Below are 21,993 nucleotides of genomic sequence, written 5' to 3'. Positions count from 1 at the left end.
CACATACACACTACCAGGCTTAAAATTGTAGTGGCTCCAAGACTTCGTTTTTTCAGATGGGCACTAGGTGTCAGGGTCTTTCCTTCTCAGCAGTCTAGCATTCAGATGAGACTCTTGAATTGTCCTGCTTTGGGAGGCAAATCTAGTGATATCCTTCTCTTTTTTCCAGTTGGTCTGGTGGGCTTTACCTCATTTTCCTAGAACATGCCATTGTGTTTTTAACCCTTTGGGTGGAGATCTGTTGAATCTTATATCATGACTGCACATTTTCACGGGAAACATTTTTTTTAGGGGATGATTGAAGAGGGAAAAAAATAGTATAAGTTAAAGTTGAAAGGCTAGCTGCCATTCTGACTGGTATCTTGGCTTCAGCTCTGCTTTATATTCTGAGGAATGAAATGGTGGTGATTAGGAATTCAGTTCTAAAACTGCTCAGCCCAGCCCACATTTAGTTGTCATGTAATTGTTGGCAAAGCACTGGTGTCCAGTTCTACCAAAGTATAAGCATCTCTTTGATTTTCTTTTTACTACAAAATATTGCAAGCCTATAGAAAAATTGGAAGAGCGATATGATAAATATCTCTACATGTATTGACTAGCTTAAACAAATCTTACCATTTTGACCCTGCGCCTCACTGATTTTTTGCCATAGTCCTTTGAAATCTCTCATTTGAGTATAAAAACAAAAATAAAATGTAGGAGTTGGATAAGGAAGTTGGTAAGCTTATATACGTCTGAAAGATTGGAAGAAATTAATTAGTAGATCCATTTTGACAGTTCTTACGCTGGACCTCTTAACCCAAAGGACCTCTTATTTTAGAAAAAACACCATAACCCTCTATCTTAATTCACTTGGTTGACATTTTCCATACCCTCAAAGGAATTGCTTGGGCTTTCCTGGACTCTGCTCCTAGTGGAACCCGTTATCCTTTGACTGGAGAGAGTATTTGTGGGCTTGAGTAAGGAAAGGGTTGACCATTTCTCATGCAAACAAAACCCAAATATTTTTCTAGTTTAACATTAGGCCTTTGCATATTGTTTTACTCGATTTAACCTCAGAATAGCTCCAGAATGGGAAGCTGATTTGAGTGTATTTTACTGTGCTTTTGTCTTATTCCTTTGAAATCAGTTTACCTTTTCATGCTGGGTGTGGAAATTGAGTCCATATCAGTCTTTTAGATATGTGTTGGAAAAGAGGAATGTTTATATTGTAGCATGCTGAAGGTGAGCTGTGAAATAGACCTGAGAAAAGCAGATCTGAAAAACAGGATCATGGTCTGTGCACTGAGTGTTCAAGTTATAAAAATAGCCTAATGGTCCTTGCCACCAATCTGTCCCTGAAGATGGAAGAGTGTTTGTAAGTGCTTTGAGATCCTCAGCAGAAAACTATCACATTCCACTGATGACATATAAACATTCATACTTGGCACTTACCTTATTTTTCATCAAGGACTTTAAAAAACCAATTTTGAATCCTTTTAGCCTAGCAAGATAGGAATTTCAAGTATGGAAAAAGACATATTATGAAATACATGGTAAGATAGTTTTATTTAAAATTATTGTGTACATTTCTTCTTTTAGCCTCTAAGAGAGCGTATTTAGTTACAAGTCTTTGAAATGATCTTCAGGACCAAAGTTGAGTCCCTCATGAGAAAAATAGGCTAATTTTGAAAGCTAGGTCTTCCTGCCATGGAATTACTTCTAATGAATTCCTAACCCTTTTGGGATATGTATAGTTTTTTTCAAATTCCCTCTTAATGCCTGTCATTGGAGCTGGAGATTTCTCATTGATTCTGACTCATTTCACTAGTAGCAAACCAAGGCCCAATGAACTTGACTAACTTGGGAAATCCTGATGTATCCCTTGGCCAACCAAAGCAGCACTTGCGGAGAGGGCCCCTCCATGCCTTTCTAAAAGTAAGTCCTGGGACTTCCCTGGTGCTCCAGTGGCTAAGACTTTACCCTCCAGTGCCAGGGGCATGGATTTGATCCCTGCTTGGGGAGTTGGGATCCCACGTGCCTCCGTGGCCAAAACAACAACAACAACAACAAAACACAGAAGCAATATTGTAACAAATTCAATAAAGACTTCTTAAAAAATGGTCCACAACAGAAAATCTTAAAAAAAAAAAAAAAAAGCAAATCCTAAAGATAGCCTTTAAGCAAAAGGATATACTTGCTAGCATTTTCATACATCTTAATTTTTAAGACTTTACAGAAAAAGGCTGTGATATAGTACCCTATGACAAGTAATTTTACAGCTCCAACTAGAGGCAATAATGAGCATCAGGACAGCAACAGATGACACCAGAGGGTGAGATGTGGTGTGGAGCATCAGAGTTCAGCATTCGGTTACATGGTTCATAGGTGAGGCTTCCTCAACTGCAGTAGGCCAGCTTGGTTAATTTGCCTATCAAACCTATTACCCCGGTGCCCCGTCTTTCAATACCACTGGCTTGTATGTGTTCCATTGCCTGTATTTTTAAAAATTGGTATGTGTATTAAGACATTTTGTATACATGTGTTAAAAATCAGTGTGGTTTCATGTACATATGTAGTACAGGAAAAAATGATTCCCCTGTTTAAAAGGATTACTTCTAATCTTGATAACATTTTTGAAGAATTAGCCTCTGAGAAGAAAGTTTTTTTGCTCTCAAAATGATATTTTTCTTATCCTTTCATCGCTTTTGAGAAGGGTTGAGGTAAGTTTGTTCAGCCATTTTTGAATTATCCAAGCATGAAAAAAGAGAGTTTTTCAGCTGTTAAGGAAATTGTTTTCAGCTCTTTTATGTGATCATACGACACTAGGCAATGGGACATGATATCCAGCAGATAATACAATATGGAAAGGCATTGACATTATTTTCACCATGGTTTTTCTGAATGGCACAGATTAAGTCAAATATTATAATTCCTTATGGTTTAAAAATGTGCCTTTTAAGACCTATACAGTATTTTCTAATATTTCATAAGGTATTTTTTCCCCATGAGGTTCTGAGTTTAAACTGCAATTGTTTTTTGTTAGTATCAATTAAAAGTGAAGATTTAATACTCTACCCAACATACAAAAGGAAGGAGGAAAGGTAGCATTTTGTTATCTGTCTGAAAAGGAACTCCACTTCAGCTTGCTTCTCTCTGGATCTTCGTTTTTTGACCTTCATGATGCAGAGGCTGCCTACATCTGTTTTGGCTCTCATATTCTAGGATTCTTTGTATATCTGCCCAAGGACCTTGTTGGATGGTCATCTTCCTGGCATTAGCGATAGAAGCACAAAAGTCACTGGAGGCTTTGCCAGAAACACTCAACTTTTAGATTGTCAGCATGGAAAATAAAGCTTCAGCGTCTCAGCCACACTCTAACCTGTATCTAAATCCATATAGAAAGATATTATAGCTGAACTCAAAAGTGTGGAGATATAAGAAAGGCAGGCAAGGCAAAGACATTCCCTTTCTGCCTCCCACGGCATAGCTAGACTTGATGAACGCTTCCTACATCCCTGAAAACAAATTCCTGTCCCGTTCTGCCCCGTAGTTTTCCCTTCAGATTTCTTCATTGAGCTTAACGTTGTTGTTTTACTTTGTGACAACAGCAGCTTTGGAAAGCGCAGGTGGGCACGTGTGCATGTGTACACTTGCACATGCTGTTCACACTGATAGTACAATTAATGTGGATGTCAATTTGCGTGTTAATTTTGGGTCATGATTAGTGTTGACACTTTGTGTCAGACTAATGGCATTTATGGGCACCGTCAGAATAAATGTTAATGTTATCATGTTTTTATTATCTGTTATAGTAACATTACACCAAGGTCCTCCCAGGAGAAAAAAATACATATATGGATAGATAGATAATGCCTTTCTGTATCACTGGTGTTACTCAGCGAGAAAATGACATCTCAGGGCAGAATCCTAATCACTGTTTGGAGCATCAGAAATAATGATCACCTCTGATCGGAGGTTGTGAATAATTCATTCGGTTTGATTTTCACGTCCTGTCCAGTGATACTTTTCAAACCAAATGTGTTTCTACAGGAAAATAATGGCCCCACTTCTTATGGAAATACTGTGGCACAAATCATTTTACCCACATAAAAACGGTTAAATAAGACTGTTCTCTTCTGCCTGCCTTCTCCCCCCAGCCCCCTCCTCCCTCGTCGGTGCGTGTTTATTCCAGGATCCGACTGTGGCCAAAGAAAGATTTTCTTCCTTAGAACTTGTATAAAGAAAACAGATATTTATTTCTGCTTATCCTCACCTTATTCGCAGTAACTCTTTTGATCCTCTTCCCTTTCTCACTTTAAGGTAATTAGTTTAGGTGGATAATCCTGCACCTAAGAAGCCTACTAATTGGAACGCTCTGTTATCAAAAATAATCTGAAATTAGATATTTTTTAAAATAATGAATTATGGCTATATTAATGAAACTCTAACTGGCTGTAAGTGCCTAGAACCATTGGGTGAGTCTGTGCCTGGGTGACACAGTGGTCAGAGAAGTCTGTGGCACTGCCAGGGCCCAAAAGCCTGAGTCTGAGGCTCCTAAAACCACAAACCCACCCACGCCCCTTTCAGGCTCCGTGTTCCCCTTTTGTTGTTTCCTCAGCTCTCCGTCCTGGAGTGTCCATTTCACTAGGTGTCATTGCATAGAAGCGTTGGAGGGAGAGAGGAGCTAAAAACAAGGGGATTCAGGGGTGGAATTTCCTTCAGTTGTTATTTTTAAGTTCATAAACAAGGCAGCTTGGCTTTAGGTGAAATCAGTGAATGTCATATTCCTGATCACATTATCACACTTGTGTATGCTTTTATATGGCAGTTACAGAATTTTCAATATAAAACCTCCATTGTGTGTATAATATAGATAGACCCCGTCCATATAAAGTAATGTGACTGAAAAACTTAACAGTGTCCTAATTAAATGGGAGGCAAATACGACTGTCTTCTGAAGTAATGACCCAATCCTCTGAGACAAAGCTATTCTTAGATAGGATATTTTGAATCATTTCTCCTGAATGTTGTGACCCCTTTTTTCCCCCCCTCTCTCCCTCTAAATCGAACAAGAGCAGAGGGAAGCGCTTTTCAACCTAGTTTTCATCATCAGACAAAGTATTTTGCATTCAGAAACCATTTCCAGTATCAAATTCAATTCTGTCAAGTGATTAGTTGAGTTTGGTAGAGAATAATTTAAAAACAAAGCTGGAAATGGCCGTGATGCTTCTGCTCTGGAGGAGAGCAGTTGCTGAGCTCAGGTTGCAGCCCCTTTTCAGGGACTGTGCACGGCAGTGTGGGTGATTGTGTTGTGTGTCTCCGCAGCTGACACAGACCTGCATCTGATGACACCATGCGTTCCTACCCAGGACTGCTGGAAGGAGCAGGGGAGCAGGTGAAGTGATACCTTGCCTGCCTATCAGTGGCAAACGTCCTTTTATGTACATATGTTTATAAAGCTCTTTAGCCCCCTTCAAGATGAAAGGCTCTGTATAAATATGAGCTTTCGATTTTAGTACATGTTTGTAATACATGTGGTACAGTCCTAAATATGTATTTAGCTGATAGGCACTGTTCTTGTCTATTGTACAAATATTGACTTTAAAAGTATAAATATGTATTTAACCATCAGACCAGAAAAACACTGAAGCAGTTACTTCTCAGGTAGAGATATTAATATTGTATAAACCTATATATGCATATGTTTACATTATACCACATCAGTGCAGAGCATTTCTTAAAAAAAAAAAAAAAGTTGATGAGAGCCCCAACAGAGTTCTTGATATTCTGCTCCCTTTAAAGTGAGTCTTGATTTTATGTTTTTGTATGTTTATTCCCTTCTTTCTAATTTTATATAAATGTGATCTGTTGTAGTATGAGTAAAACCTAGTATCAGTTCCTCTCAAACTTGAGAAATCTGTTAGGTTGGTGAGAATTTTTTTTTCTCCTTAAATTTTGTTTTTTCACTATGAAAATGTTCAAATGCACACTACAACAGAGTTAATAATATCAGCTCCCATGTACCTATTACCCAGTAAAGAAACATTTTGTAGTGTTTTTTTTCTTTTTTTTTGTGCCCTACAACATACGGGATCTTAATTCCCCAACCAGGGATTGAACCCATGTCCCCTGTATTGGGAGTGCAGAGTCTCAGCCACTGGACTACCAGGGAAGTCCCATCTCCCTCTTTCATTATAAAATTTTTAAATTATCAAGGCATAAGCATATTAAAGAAATTTGGAAAATGGAAACAAATGCAAAGTCCCATTGTCCTACATTACCATCCCATTTTGCTGTTTTCTTTACTTGTGTTCACTCCACTCCCCAGCATGCTTTGCTTTCAGAGACAGAGAGTGTGTGTATATGTATGTGTCTGTGCGTTGCAACACTGTGTGCTTACTATATGCCAGGTAGAAGATTCTGAGATGTAACATGTATTTGTCTTCACAGCAGACAAGGTTGTTATTACCCCATTTTACTGATGAGGAAATTCAGGCATATAGAGATTAATATCTTACCTAAGTTTATGTGGCTAGAAAACAGACTGAATCTTTATTCTGTCAGAGTCAGATTCCATTAGATTCAGATTCATTGCAGCTGGTTTCTGAATCTATGTTCTTAACCACTGCCTCGTTCTTCCTCTGTTATTAGGGTACGCATGCAATTTTGTTATCCTTTGTTGTTCATTCAGTCGCGTCTGAGTCTTTGAGATCCCATGGACTGCAGCACGCCAGGCTTCCCTGTCCTTTATTGTCTCCCAGGGTTTGCCCAAACTCAAGTCCATTGAGTTGATGATGCCATCCAACCATCTCATCCTCTGCCGTCCCCTTCTCCTCCTACCCTCAGTCTTTCCCAGCATCAGGGTCTTTTCCAGTAAGTTGACTCTCAGCATCAGGTGGCCAAAGTATTGGAGCTTCAGCTTTAGCATCAGTCCTTCCAGTGAATATTCAGGGTTGATTTCCTTTAGGATTGACCAGTTTGATCTCCTTGCTGTCTTCTTAAAATTTATCATTACATCATGGGTGTTTTAAGATACTGTTCATAGTTTTATAAGGCTGTTCAGAACACTAGCAATGACGCCACTAGTCAATATATTCCCTCGAGAAAAGTTTTTATCTTGACATTTATTTTTTCTGCTTTTTATCTTAATATTAGATTTACAGAAATGTTATAAAAATCATAGAGTTCCCATTGTTAATCTTCACCCAGCTCCCCCTAACATTAACCTCTTATATAACCATGGTATAATTTTAAAAACTAAGAAATTAACATTGGTGCAATACAATTAAATAAGATATCGACTTTGTTTTGGGTTTCACCAGTTTTTGTTTTTTTTTTTTTTTACTAATGTCCTTTTTCTGTTCCAGGGTCCAATCCATACATTGCATTTAGCTGTCAATGATGTTTATGTCTGTGTCACAGTTGATGTTTATCTTTCTGTATTGTTTCAGCTAAGTGCAGTGGCACTAGACTGGAACATGGTTCCTTAATTTCTCTAGTAAAGGTAATTGTGACTCATACCTTGAAGAGTAAGTAATTCATTCTAGGTATAAGGACAAGTTACTTCATTCCTCTGTGCCTTGGTTTTCTTATGGCAATCATAATGGTTTTTTAAGTTAATAATGATAATAGCTACTATTTGAGGACTTTTATATGCCAGGCTGGGTACTAATTTAATGTGATGTTCCTCTCAACAATCCCTCCAGAAGGATACTATTATCCCCACTTTATAAATAGAAAAATTAAGGCTACACAAGGTTATGTGGCTTGTCCAAAGTTCTACAACTTGTCCAAGGCTATACAACTGAACCAAGACAGACTTTACGGTTTAATCTCTTAACTATTATTACTATTTGTTAACATTTATAGTATCATACGACTTCCCTGGTGGCTGAGACGGTAAAGTGTCTGCCTACAATGTGGGAGACTCGGGTTTGATCCCTCAGTCAGGAAGATCCTCTGGAGAAGGAAATGGCACCCCACTCCAGTACTCTTGCCTGGAAAATCCGATGGACAGAGGAACGTGGTAGGCTACAGTCCATGGGGTCGCAAAGAGCGACTTTCACTTTTTATAATATCATACAACATAAGTGTTCAAATGATGGTAGCTATTATTCTTATTATTTTTAAAAAATAAAATACTTTAATCATATTTTAATACTGTTATTATATGATCCCTAGAGATAAATTGTGGATGATGTTCTAGGCTCTTGGTGTTGAGTATTTTCCAGCTATCGTTTTAAAAATGAAATGACTATGGAACCAGCATATATTTATTACTTCCATATTATGTGTAGGAATGTGTAGGAGTCCTGTTATGTGATGAAGCAGATGATATGACAGTTCAAGCTGACAAACTAAAAGCAGTCCTAATCCATTTGTGAATAATTATCAAATGAATTCTCTACATGAAGTTCTTAGTAGGAGATCTGGGAAGAGAAGGATCACTTCAGACTAGGGAAAGCTTTCTGAGGAAATGGAATTTGAGTGAACTTTATGGAATGGGTAAAATTTGCATAGGTTGAGAGGAAAGACAAAGGAAAACTTCCTATGGTAAAGTTAATATTATAGATTACTGCTTCTAATAGTTGTTCATCAAACCCATAGGTAATATTAATTTTGTACATGGGGACTTTGAAGCTCAGTGAAGTTAAGTGAATTTCCCAGGGTCACACAGTTAATAAATGGCAGGGCTTAGATGTGGATCCGAGCTTGTTTGATTCCCCAGCCCTACATTCAGCATTATGTATCCCATCATTTAGTTAGCAGTAAAATCTAATATAATTTAAATTTAAATATATATAAATATTTTTATATAAACATATATATTTATATAAATATATATAAAAATCTAAATATATAAAAATATATTTAAATTTAAATATAATTTAAAATTTAAAAATTGAGCAACAGATGCTTCCTTACATACTTATCCATTGTGCTTATTCAAAACTCAATCGAAAAGGAATCTCACTGTACCGAGACTCAGACAACACTCTCTATCCTGTACTGGTACTTTTTAAGTGGGGAGGGGGACAGTCGATGAGGAACACACTTTGAAAAGACATTGATAAAGAGTAGCGTGTTCTTGGTGCTGCTGTATTGACACCTAATTAGAAGTCAATATTGTAAGCATAATGACCTGGCCAATCGCTGAACTGACTGCCTAAGTGACACAGAGTCCCCAGGTAATAGCAAAAGATAAGAGTGTTATTTGCTTGCCAGGTGCCACTTGGACACAGTGTTTGCATTAGAATGCAAATGCTCAAGCAGATTCTTCCGGGCTCGTATCTAAGTGGCTCTGGCCTAGGTAGCAAAGGTTAAAATACCATAAAATTTGGTGTGAAACCCAACCTTCCCAGTTACAAATGTGTTCACAGGGAATAGCTTTTCCTTCCTGAAAAGCAAAAGAAGTGTTGGGTTTAGAGGGCCACATGAGAAGGCAGTTAAAATATTTTCCCCACACAGGCATTATATTGATCAATTTCTTAAAAATAAAAAAAAAAGACCAAAGTTAACCTGATATTTGGAGTTTCTCTGTGGTATTTTTTTGGATGATCTTGTTTCTTCCTCCTCTTCTCTGTCTTTAATGAGCAGGTAGTGTAATACTGCCTTATTTCCGAAGGTGATTGGATTTTTATCCATTTTGATTTGTATTTGGCCAATGGTATATATTAAATAGCTTATATTTATCTGTGGGTGTTTCGTATATATATTTCTTAATGCTGAGAATCACAAATAGCTGTGTGGAAAGCTTCAACCAGCCTGATTACAGCGGATGTGCAATTGGATTGAAGAATGTGTACTCAAGAGCTTATGATCACTGGCCCGCTCGAGTCTGGGTGATGCATGTGGCTTTCCAGGGATGCCGCTATTTACATCTGTTAATGGCCCTTCTTGATGGCCGGCTCCCCAATGAGGTGACACGCAGCAGCCCGGGGATGAGGGTCCAAGGCTGCGAATGTGGCTGGGCTCCATTAGGCAGGACCAGGATCGCTCACTGGTAGGCTTTGTGTTTGGGGGCAAGTGGTGGGGGTGGGAAGCAGGGTAGACAGAAAGATTCTGGAGGGGGGCAGAAAAAAGAATGAAAAACATTACTTATCTAGGTATAGGGAAGCAGACAGGCAGACGTGAAAAACTGCAGCCGTAACTGAGGTATGAGTGACTAGAAAAGAAATGGAACTAGCGAATAAACAAGTAGAAGGATTGACTAGTTCTCATTTGGAAGGGGATTAAAAGAGGAGAGGGCTGTGAGGGTTTGGGAGGAGACATGTCACCCCCGCCTGTTAGGTCAGTATCATTTATTTGTGTGGCTGGACAGATGCTACTGAACACTGAGCAGAGATTTACATATATTAGTGCAGCAAGAGGTCGGTTACTTGCATACTTGCATCCTTTGGTGTTCTGGTGTTGGGAGAAACCGACAGGAGGTGCTCAGAGGAGGCAATGTTGAGATATAGCAGTTCCTGCAGAAATAGAAGATACCTGAAGCAAGCCAGTAAAGAATGTTGCCATTATTCCTATCAAATACTTGTTGTTTAGTCGCTAAGTCATGTCTGACTTGTTTTGGGACCCCAGGGACTATAGCCCTCCAGGCTACTCTGTCCATGGGATTTCTCAGGCAAGAATACTGGAGCGGATTGCCATTTCCTTCTCCAGGGGATCTTCCCGACCTAGGGATCAAACCCACATCTCCTGTATTGCAGGCGGATTCTTTACCACTGAGCCGCGGGGGTAGCCCTATCAAAGGACTATAAAAGTTGTACAGTCATGAGAGGTAGTCCTCTTTCTGCTTTCCTACATGTTTAAGGTTTCTTGGAAAGAATCTCACAAAATAAGGTAATAAGTTAGGGAATCCTGGATTTAATTCCCAGGGCCACAGTATATTCTTCCATACATATGCTGAGTGCATTTAGACTTTGGTGTTTCCATCTTCTTTGAGCAAACCCAAAGAAGAAATTGAGACAGCTGTGAGATACATACATAGTAAACCAGCTGTTCTCAACATAATCTTAGAAAAGTATGCCAGAATATTTGCTCTAGTTTCCCACAGGGAGCTTGGCTCTTTAGCATTGCATATCTTTACACAAAGGTTGTGTCTGCATTCAGTCTGATATCTTCAAGGAGCCTGGAACAAAATTCTGCATGTAAGAAGCTTGTATTGATTTGTCTGTCTGTTTATGCCTTTGCAGATTGGCATGGTAGCTTGGAAAATGACCCTTAAAAGTCCAGAATATCCAGACGGCCGAGATATCATTGTTATTGGCAATGACATCACTTACCGAATTGGGTCCTTTGGACCCCAAGAGGATTTGCTGTTTCTCAGAGCTTCTGAGCTTGCCAGGGCAGAGGGCATCCCACGCATCTATGTAGCAGCCAACAGTGGAGCAAGAATTGGACTGGCAGAGGAAATTCGTCATATGTTTCACGTGGCCTGGGTAGATCCTGAGGATCCTTACAAGGTACAGATTAAGAGAAGATAATACTTCCGATTACTTTACGGATATGTGTGTGTGTGTGTGCGTGTGTGTGTGTACAAAGGTGGGAGAGAAGTAGAGGTTTAAGTTCAAAAGTTAGCAACTGCACTGTAAATTCTCTCTCAGTATGTTCACCTGGTCTTTCCTCCAGCTTGGAAACAGAACACCATTCCTTGGGTTGCACTAGATGGAAATAGTAGGTGTGCATTTAATGTGAGACATGTTAAGCCAGAAAATTATTATTACTAATTTTGTTATTAAATTATTCCACCTTGTCTTCTAAGACATGTGGTCAGTTATCAGCAAAATCTCTCAGATCCTCAGCTTCTCTGATTGTTCTCCAACCTTCTTGCTCTACTTGAAACCTGCCTGACCTCCGAAGACTCTTCTTCCTTCTTATATGGCGAATGGTTTCTCTTTCCCTTGTGCCACAGAGCCTGGAGAGAGACTTTGATGAAGAGCCCCTCCCCCTGTCTAATCCCACTGTGTTTGCTCCTTTCCCTTCTTGCCAGCTTAAGGATATAGATCAAAGCTCCTCCCCCTTCTTTCTTGCATCATCATGTTTTCCCTCTATGTTAGAAGAAGACACGTCTGTGTCTTTAGCACATAGATACTGACCCCTGCAGTCACCAACCCTACCCCGTTTTTTCCTCCCGTTTATCATGAACTCCTTATTGCCAAATTCAGGCTTAAACTGAAGAAAGCAGGGAAAACCACTAGACCGTTCAGGGATGACCTAAATCAAATTCGTTATGATTATACAGTGGAAGTGAGAAATAGATTTAAGGGACTAGATCTGATAGACAGAGTGCCTGATGAACTATGGATGGAAATTCGTGACATTGTACAGGAGACAAGGATCAAGACCATCCCCATGGAAAAGAAATGCAGAAAAGCAAAATGGCTGTCTGTGGAGGCCTTACAAATAGCTGTGAAAAGAAGAGGAGGGAGGAGGGTTTAGGATGGGGAACACATGTATACCTGTGGCGGATTCATTTTGATATTTGGCAAAACTAATACAATTATGTAAAGTTTAAAAATAAGAAGCAAAAAGCAAAGGAGAAAAGGAAAGATATAAGCATCTGAATGCAGAGTTCCAAAGAATAGCAAGGAGAAATAAGAAAGCCTTCCTCAGCGATCAGTGCAAAGAAATAGAGGAAAACAACAGAATGGGAAAGACTAGAGATCTCTTCAAGAAAATTAGAGATACCAAGGGAACATTTCATGCAAAGATGGGCTCGATAAAGGACAGAAATGCTATGGACCTAACAGAAGCAGAAGATATTAAGAAGAGGTGGCAAGAATACACAGAAGAACTGTACAAGAAAGATCTTCACGACCCAGATAATCACGATGGTGTAATCACTCACCTAGAGCCAGACATCCTGGAATGTGAAGTCAAGTGGGCCTTAGAAAGCATCACTATGAACAAAGCTAGTGGAGGTGATGGAATTCCAGTTGAGCTCTTTCAAATCCTGAAAGATGATGCTGTGAAAGTGCTGCACTCAATATGCCAGCAAATTTGGAAAACTCAGCAGTGGCCACAGGACTGGAAAAGGTCAGTTTTCATTCCAATCCCAAAGAAAGGCAATGCCAAAGAATGCTCAAACTACTGCACAATTGCACTTATCTCACATGCTAGTAAAGTAATGCTCAAAATTCTCCAAGCCAGGCTTCAGCAATACGTGAACCGTGAACTTCCAGATATTCAAGCTGGTTTTAGGAAGGGCAGAGGAACCAGAGATCAAATTGCCAACATTCGCTGGATCATCGAAAAAGCAAGAGAGTTCCAGAAAAACATCTATTTCTGCTTTATTGACTATGCCAAAGCCTTTGACTGTGTGGATCACAATAAACTGGAAAATTCTGAAAGAGATGGGAATACCAGACCACCTGACCTGCCTCTTGAGAAACCTATATGCAGGTCAGGAAGCAACAGTTAGAACTGGACATGGAACAACAGACTGGTTCCAAATAGGAAAAGGAGTATGTCAAGGCTTACATGTCCCGCTTATCACGTGGAGTCTTCCCGAATCAGGGATCAAACTGGTGTGTCCTACATTGGCAGGTGGATTCCTTACTACTGAGTCACCAGAGGAACTCCACAGCAAGACTTCTTAAAAAGAGTTTCTCTTCTTGCTGTTTCCAGATAGGCTTCTCCCTCCCATCCCCTCTGGAACCCATCTATTTCTCCTGCACCCACACCGTTCCACTGGAGCTGCTTATGTCAAGGTTGCTATTGATTCCGTATTATTAAACTGTTGTGAATCTCACTTATGTGACGTTTCAGCAGCATTCCATGCAGTTGGTTACGCCTTCATCCTTGCAATACTTTCTTCTCCTAGTTTCCAGGACCCCATAATCTCCTTTTTATCCTTCTAACACTCCTTCTCAGTTTCCTTTGCTGCCTTTTACGTCTTTAAGAGTGTCAAGGGATGATGGAAATGTTCTATATTTTGATTGTAATGGCAAATATGCACAAATGTATACATTTGTCAGAATTCATCAAACTTCAACACTTAAAACTGATGGATTTTGTTGCCTGTAAATTATGCTTCAGTAAAATTCATTTCAAAAGTATATGAGAATTGTTCATGACCACTCTTAAGTACTTGGGCTTCCCTGGCAGCTCAGCTGGTAAAGAATCTGCCTGCAATGCTGGAGACCTGGGTTTGATCCCTGCATTGGGAAGATCCCCTGGAGATGGGAATGGCTACCCATTCCAGTATTCTGGCCTGGAGAGTTCCATGGGGTCACAAAGAGTCAGACATGACTGAGTGACTTTCACTTTTACTATTAAAATACAGGGTTTCTTTTGGGATGATAGAAGTATCCTAGAATTAGATAGTGGTGGTGGTTGTACTATATCTGAATATACTTGAAACTACAGAATTGTATACTGTATGATGGCCAGTTTTATGTTAATGTGAATTTTATCTCAAATTTTTCAAATTATTTTTTAAAATGTGAATGGAGATATATTTCAAGGTCACAAAGGCTGTAGCAGAACCAAGTCCAGGATCTCCCAGCCTCAACCCCATCAGGGCCCAGAGCCACCTCACCTGGCGCTTTGGCAAGATAGCTTTTACAGAAGGTGAGGTAGAAAGAAAAAAAGTGTTTTAGGGCTCAGTCCCTAAAACACTCAGTCCCTGAACTTCTCCTCTTGTCTCTGTTCACCTACCCTTGGTCATCTCACCCAGTCCTCAAGATTTAAATTCCATCTATAAACTGATTAACTTCTAAATTGATATAATACCCCCGAACGTCAGATTCATCTGTGCGGACTCAACCTCTCTTCCTGCACATCTGCCTCACGGCAGCTTCTAGTCACCTTCCTTGCATTTGTTCTTCCTACAGTCTTCTCTAGCTCAATAAATGATACCTCTATTCTTCTGTGTAAGTAAAAGATCTTAGAGTTATGCTTGACCTGTCTTTCTCACATCCACATCCTCTCTGTCAGTGAATCGCGTGTGCATCCCAGCCTTCAAAATATACCCAGAGCACAACCACCTCTGAGTGCTTCTGCTGCTGCCCCATGATCTAGGTCCCCATCATCTCTTATTGCATTTATTGCGGTCGCTTCCTCATGGACCTTCCTGCTTCTGGCCTTGCCCCTCCCCCTATCCAAAGTCTACTCTCAACAGGAAGTGGAGGGCTTCCCTGGTGGATCGGTGGTAAAAAATCTGCCTGCCAATGCAGGAGACACAGGTTCAGTCCCTGGTCCAGGAAGATCCCACATGCAGCAGAGCAACTCAGCTCAAGCACCATGACTATTGCGCCTGTGCTCTAGAGCCCGGGAGCTGCAACTACGGCAGCCCGCATGACCCAGAGTCCCTGCTCCACAACAAGAGAAGCCATGCAATGAGAAGAGCATGCACCGCAACTGAAGAGTAGCCCCTGCTTGCTGCAACCCAAGAAAAACCAGCATGGCAACGAAGACCCAGCACGACCAAAAATAAAAACGGAAGGGAAGGAAAGTGGAATGATCCAGTTAAATGTAAATCAGATCGTGACTCCAAACTTTCCTGTGATTAAAACCCTTTAAAGGCTTCCCAGCTAACTCACATGAGGGCTGGAAACCCTGCAGTTGCCGGCACGTCCCTCCTAGGCGGGCCTCCAGTGACCCCGTCCTCGTCTGATCCCATCGCATCCCACACTGGCTCCTCCGGCCTCCCCGCTCTGTCTTGAGCCTGCGGGGCACAGTCGGCACCTTCACGCTTGTGGTTCCTGCTGCCTGGTGTGCTTTTCCGCCAAATACCCCCATGTCTCACTTCCACAGCACTTCAGGTATTGGCTCAAGTGACATTTTCAGCAAAGCCTTTCCTGGCTGTTCTTCTAGAAGGTCGACTCTCCAAGCTGTCCTGTCTCCTTCCTCTATTTTATTTTTTCCCCTCAAACGTTATTCCCATTAACATCGTATATTTAACTTACTTATTTTGTGTATTTTCTGTATCTCCTACTAGAAGATAAGTTGTGTAACGCCAGAAACTTTTGCCTGTTTTGTCCGTTCCTGTTTTCCCCATGCTTTGGCCGGTGCCTTCCATGTAGTAGGCGCCCGATAAATGTGGCTGGCTGACATACTGCTGACATTCCCTGCCTTCTCAGCAAGAGTCAGGCAGAATCGGTGGCAAATTCAAATTCATGTCTCTGGCATGTTGTGCTCACTGTGGGACAAGTTCAGTTAAACCGCGGACATAGTTTCTTGTAGTATTTTAAGTGTTTTTCTCTGCTTGCTTTTTTTGTCTTTTGGTCTGAGTGACTCCTTCACTTAAGGTGAATATGTGTATTAAATAACTCTGTATGTGAGTGTGCATATGTATGTATAAAAATAAGCCAATCATGAAATGTTAGTATGATTTTTTAATGTACCTAGGGATTATTTATTTTAAAAAGCAAATATTTTTTTGCTTTTTTATTTAAAAAATAAAATGTTTATTTAAAAAAGCAAACGGTTCAAGCTTAGTGTTTACTGATCATTAGCATAGACATCTGATTTTAAGATTGAATACTCCAGTTTTGTGATGCTCTCAATTATCCTTGACCCATCTATATTTTGATGGTACGATGGTCCCATTGTGAGAAAATGATGAATAGTAATTCATGCAAATCTTTAATTTTGTGTTGATATTTTTAATGGAGGTATCACTTAAGATTAGAGAATGACCCCTTAACCTTGATGAAAAGGAAATGAGTGGAATGTATTAGTACCTGAGGTTGCAGCTGCAAGATACCTAATTTCAAGGGTACAATGATACAGAAACAGACACCTCCATCTTTCAAAGGAGCACTCTCTATGCTAGTATTCTATGAGACAGTAACTCTAAGACATGATTTGGCGATTTAAAGCTAGCTTAGAACCACTGCATCATATGTACTTTGCTGGGTCTTCTGGTCATGTGGTGATGGCAAATAATGGGTTAAAAACTATTTGTGCTTCCCACAGGGATACAAATATTTATATCTGACCCCTCAAGATTACAAGAGAGTCAGTGCTCTCAACTCTGTCCATTGTGAACATGTGGAAGATGAAGGAGAATCCAGGTAGGTATTATCCATCAGAATAATTTGGCCATGGATTCAAGAAAGGAGAATTTGATCATTTTTTTCTCACTGTCCTGTTGATTATGACCTTGAGCAATGAAGATTGCTTGTTGCATAATCTAAAGCCTTAGGTATCTCTGCTCTACCACTTACTAGCTAAAAAGCAAAATTATTCATTGAGGCTTTAAAATTGTTTATTATATGCATTTGAAAAGTTGGAACATACAAATAATTATGAATAAAAAGTAAAAACCAGCTATAGTCCTACCAAGAGATCACAGTTATTAATATATATTATATTCTTTCTGTCATATGTATATACATCTCTTTTCCTACATAATTGGGGTCATAATAGAAAAGGTCTTTTGTCATTTATTCTTTCCACAAAAAATTATTTGGGGGGTAACTTTTTATGTTCTTACAATATTATTTGAGAATATGATATTTAATGGCTTCATATAAATCTTTTTAATGAATGTATCATATTTGAGCATTCAGACAATTCTAATTTTTACTGCTGTGTCCCTGGACTGATCATTCTTTTATGTAAACTTTGAGGAATATCTCTGGTTATTTACTTTGTGTTAATTTCTAAAAGTAGAATTAGTAGTCAAAAAGTATGTCCATTTAAAAAAAATTTTTTTTAATAATTTCAAATTGTCTTCTCAAGAGCTGCATTCCCACGAGCAGTATATGTAGCGCTTGTTCACGCTGTTTAATTGTTCTCCATCCTTGCCAGCATTGATTACTGTCAACAAAATAGGATGAAAACAGCAATTGTTATTTTAACTGGTATTCTTTGATCACCAGTGAAGTTGAACATTTTTATAATCTATCTGAAAGTATTTTCCAGAATGTTAATCTGTTGCTCCAGTATCATTTTCTGAATAATTCATACTTTCTTCACTTTTATAATAATCTTAACTCAATTACCAGGCTTTATATTCTGTTTTTTGTTCTATCTATTCTTGGACTAATGCCACACAGTTTTAACTGCTCTAATGGGCCAGGGTTCCTCACATTCTTAATTTTCCCCCCAAATTTTATCCATTATTTTTGTCTTTTTACATATAGGCTCATTTTTTTAAAAATTCCCCCAAACCTCCCATAATGATTTTGATCCAAGTTGCATTAGGTTTATAAATTAATTTAGGAAGATCTGAGTGCTTTATAATATTAACTCTTCCCAACTAGATATATGGTGTGTGTTTCTAATTATTTAAGTGTATATTTGAAGTTTTATAGTTTTCTTCACATAGGTTATGCCAGAAGGTCCCAGTCTTTCTTGGTTCACAGCACCCATATTGTCTCTGTAATTTTTTCATAGCAGCTTTAGGCAAAAGGATATACCTCGTATTTCTGATTATTGAGTAGGCAAACCCAGAGAGCTTCATAAGTATTTCTGCCGTGAACAACATGGGTTTGAATTTCTTGAGTCCACTTCTACATGGACCTTTTCAACAGTAAATGCAACAGTACTGTACCATCTGTGGTTGGTTGAATCTATTTATAGACATGGAAGAACCGTGTATTAACAATTGAGCACCAACTATAAGTGATACTTGAATTTTCACCTCCTGAGGGTGGATGCCCCTAACTCTGGCTGTTGTTCAAGGGTCAACTGTATAGTATATATCATAGCTGAAAATTTGTTTTATGTCAGTCTTAAATAATTGCAGTTACTTACGCATGGGATATTTGGATCTGCACGACGTTGCAGATCTTAGAGTCAGCTTGGACATCGCCACCCTCATATTCTGCATTGGTTTTTGTGTAGAACGCCCTCCACCCCGCACCACCTTCAAAACTGAAAACCCAGCTTTGCAACGATTGTCAGAAGGAATGTAGCACTACCTACTGTTAAACCACGAACTACTTGAAACTAGTAGTTCACATGGGAGCCATCAGATACCACATAGTATTTCTCTCAAAAATTTGAAACATCCTTCAGTGCCCCTGGGAGAAGGCAGTGGCACCCCACTCCAGTACTCTTGCCTGGAAAATCCCATGGATGGAGGACCCTGGTAGGCTGCAGTCCATGGGGTCACTAAGAGTCAGACACAACTGAGCGACTTCACTTTCACTTTTCACTTTCATGCATTGGAAAAGGAAATGGCAACCCACTCCAGTGTTCTTGCCTGGAGAATCCCAGGGACGGGGGAGCCTGGTGGGCTGCCGTCTATGGGGTCGCACAGAGTCGGACACGACTGAAGCGACTTAGCAGCAGTAGCAGTCAGGGCCCCTGACTGAGGGTTCACTGTGGCACCCATCCCAGGATGTCTTGGTGTACAGTGTAGGTATGGTGGGATTTTGCCGTTTTTTAGATAGCTCTAAATGTTTTTCACTTTTTTCTTGCTACTTTGAACAGGATTCCCACCCCACCCCCGCCATTGTATTTTTTAACTCTGTTACTGGTATCTCAGAAGACTTGATTTTTGTATATTGCTTTTGTTAAAATAAGTCAGTTTTCTTCTCTGAGCTTCAGTTTCCTCGTCTGTACAAAGAAGAAGCAAGTGAGCTTATATATGTGAAGCCTTTATTGGCACAGAACTAAGCACATAGTGAGCAATCACAGATCCTGGCTGTTATTACCTATGATAATGGAGATGATATTCCTTATCACACTGTACTGTTGTGAGGATCAAAAGTGGCACACATGAATCTTCTGTAATTGTATTACATTACACAAAGGTTCGGAGAAGGCGATGGCACCCCACTCCAGTACTCTTGCCTGGAAAATCCCATGGACGGAGGAGCCTGGTAGGCTGCAGTCCATGGGGTCGATAGGAGTTGGACACAACTGAGCGACTTTGCTTTCACTTTTCACTTTCATGCATTGGAGAAGGAAATGGCAACCCACTCCAGTGTTCTTGCCTGGAGAATCCCAGGGACGGGGGAGCCTGGTGGGCGGCCATCTCTGGGATCGCACAGAGTCGGACACGAGTGACGCACCTTAGCAACAGCAGCAGCAGCATACAAAGGTTTTTATTATAAGTAACATTAAAATGTGGTACTACCTTTTTTGTTTTTTGGCCATGTGATGTGACATGCGGAATCTAGTTCCCTGACCAGGCATCAAACCTGTGCTCCTTGCAGTGGAAGCGCAGAGTCTTAACCACTGTATCTCCAGGGAGGTCCCTGGTACTGCTTTAAAGAATGATAGTCTTAAAGGTAGAAGACTTAGATCATAGAGCAGAAAATGGGAAATTTTTTACTCTCTTTCATGTAATGCAATAGGAAAAGATGTCACTTAACAAATCATAAACACCTCTGAAGCAGTATGCACTCCTTAGGAGGGAAAAGATCTGCTTTGCAAGGAAGGCTGGCTGGGCCCATGGGTATGTGTGACTATATGGCATATGGGCCTTATAAAATGAACACTTAACCTCCTCCCCCACCACCAAATTACTGTGGCTCGTTAACCCATTAAAGCAGATTAACTTGACCTGTAACATAAGTCTGAAATCAGGAGTCTAGATACAGAGCCAAATGAAGAACTGGGAGAAGCAATTACTGGGAATCTGGGAAGCAGAAACAAAGCCACAGAACAACAGCGAGAGCAAAGAAAAGGAATTGGTGGAAGGCTGGAAGTAAAGGAACAGAGAAATATGGGGCAGAAAAAAAAATAGTTTAAGAGCCACTTTGGGATATTTATTTATTATTTCAGTTTCTAAAACTGTGCCCAGTGCCAAGCCTTCTGGGTACACGTGGAACAATAAATAACATATGCCCATCTCTGTGTCCTACTTTGTATTTTCCCTTTATTAGCTGCATTCCCCATCTCCCATTTCGCATTATCAGCTATCACTCCTAACCTCCCACTGAGAAGACCCACGAGTGGCTCCCCTTGGATCCACAGGCTGCTTTCTGGACAACTTGCCCAGCATTTTACGTTTGCACACAGTCCTCCTGCCCCTCCAGAGACTGTGCCAGAAACTCTCGTACATACACTGGGTACTTGCCAAGGAGCAGGGATAGAGTGCACGGTGTTGACCTTCCCTTCATCCTTGTCTTGGAAAGAGAGAGGATTTGGAACTCGAGAAACTGTTCTCACAGTGCCTCTGGATTTTTTTTTTTTTTTAATTCCTGGGTAACATTCATCTAAAATGTTTGATTTAATAATGGCTGTGGCTTACTGTAGAGATACACGTCCTAGAATGTAAGAGGTCTTCTGACACTGGAGCGCCATCTATGTGTCAAACCCTCTCGTTGCTGCTTAATTTAACTCAACTCAACTCTCAGAAGTGGATACACTCTAATTCCCATCTTACACAAGTTACCTTATCCCTAGAGTTGCACTGCTGTATGTGTCAGAGCAGGGATTTAAACCTGTCTCCTTAGTTCCAGATTTTGCTCTTTCCGCTACACCATGTTGCTTCCAGACAAAATAGGCACCAAGCTAAGAAGGAAAGATATATGAATGACGAGTATAAAAAATGTACAGAGCTCTGGTGTTAAATATGAGTTCGGTATGCTTTTAACAGCCTATTAATGGTGGCTCTTCTCTTAATGGATTGTCGTTACTGTGTTTAACCTGTCTAATTTGGCATGGCTCTATCCACCAGGTACAAGATCACTGACATTATTGGGAAGGAAGAAGGACTTGGAGCAGAGAACCTTCGAGGGTCTGGAATGATTGCTGGGGAATCCTCGTTGGCCTACGACGAGATCATCACCATCAGCCTGGTAAATCTTGGCCGAGTGTGAGATTTTTCGAGAGCTGGCTTTGACTAGGATTTGCTTTTGCCACCGTCACTGCTGTTCAGCTTCAAATGAGAGCATTTCTTTAAAAATATATATATATATATTGATTTATTGGCAGTGCTGGGTCTTTGAGGCTGAGCGTGCTTTTCTCTACTTGCAGCGAGTGGGAGCTACTCTCTAACTGCGCTGCAGGGTTCTCATTGTGGTGGCTTCTCGTTGTGGACCACGGGCTCTAGGGTGTGCAGGCTTCAGTATTTGCAATTCCCCGGGCTCTGGAGCGTGGGCTTAG

The 21,993-nt window shown here is 40.2% G+C and overlaps 1 protein-coding gene across 5 annotated transcripts in view; it reads left to right on the top strand.

The window, feature by feature from the left end:
• ACACA (acetyl-CoA carboxylase alpha) overlaps positions 1-21,993 on the top strand; it is a 286,691-nt gene that overhangs the window by 202,175 nt on the left and 62,523 nt on the right. For all 5 annotated transcript variants that reach the window (XM_027518132.1, XM_027518130.1, XM_027518129.1 and 2 more), the window contains 3 exons: positions 11,175-11,444; positions 16,903-17,000; positions 21,566-21,686. In XM_027518132.1, coding sequence (XP_027373933.1) covers positions 11,175-11,444; positions 16,903-17,000; positions 21,566-21,686 — 489 coding nt within the window. The remainder of the gene's footprint in view (positions 1-11,174; positions 11,445-16,902; positions 17,001-21,565; positions 21,687-21,993) is intronic.

This window comes from Bos indicus x Bos taurus, chromosome 19 (genome assembly GCF_003369695.1).
Source record: "Bos indicus x Bos taurus breed Angus x Brahman F1 hybrid chromosome 19, Bos_hybrid_MaternalHap_v2.0, whole genome shotgun sequence".
NCBI classification, from domain to species: domain Eukaryota; kingdom Metazoa; phylum Chordata; class Mammalia; order Artiodactyla; family Bovidae; genus Bos; species Bos indicus x Bos taurus.
The sequence above is the reverse complement of the archived record's forward strand: the minus strand, read 5'-3'. Positions and strand labels throughout refer to the sequence as shown.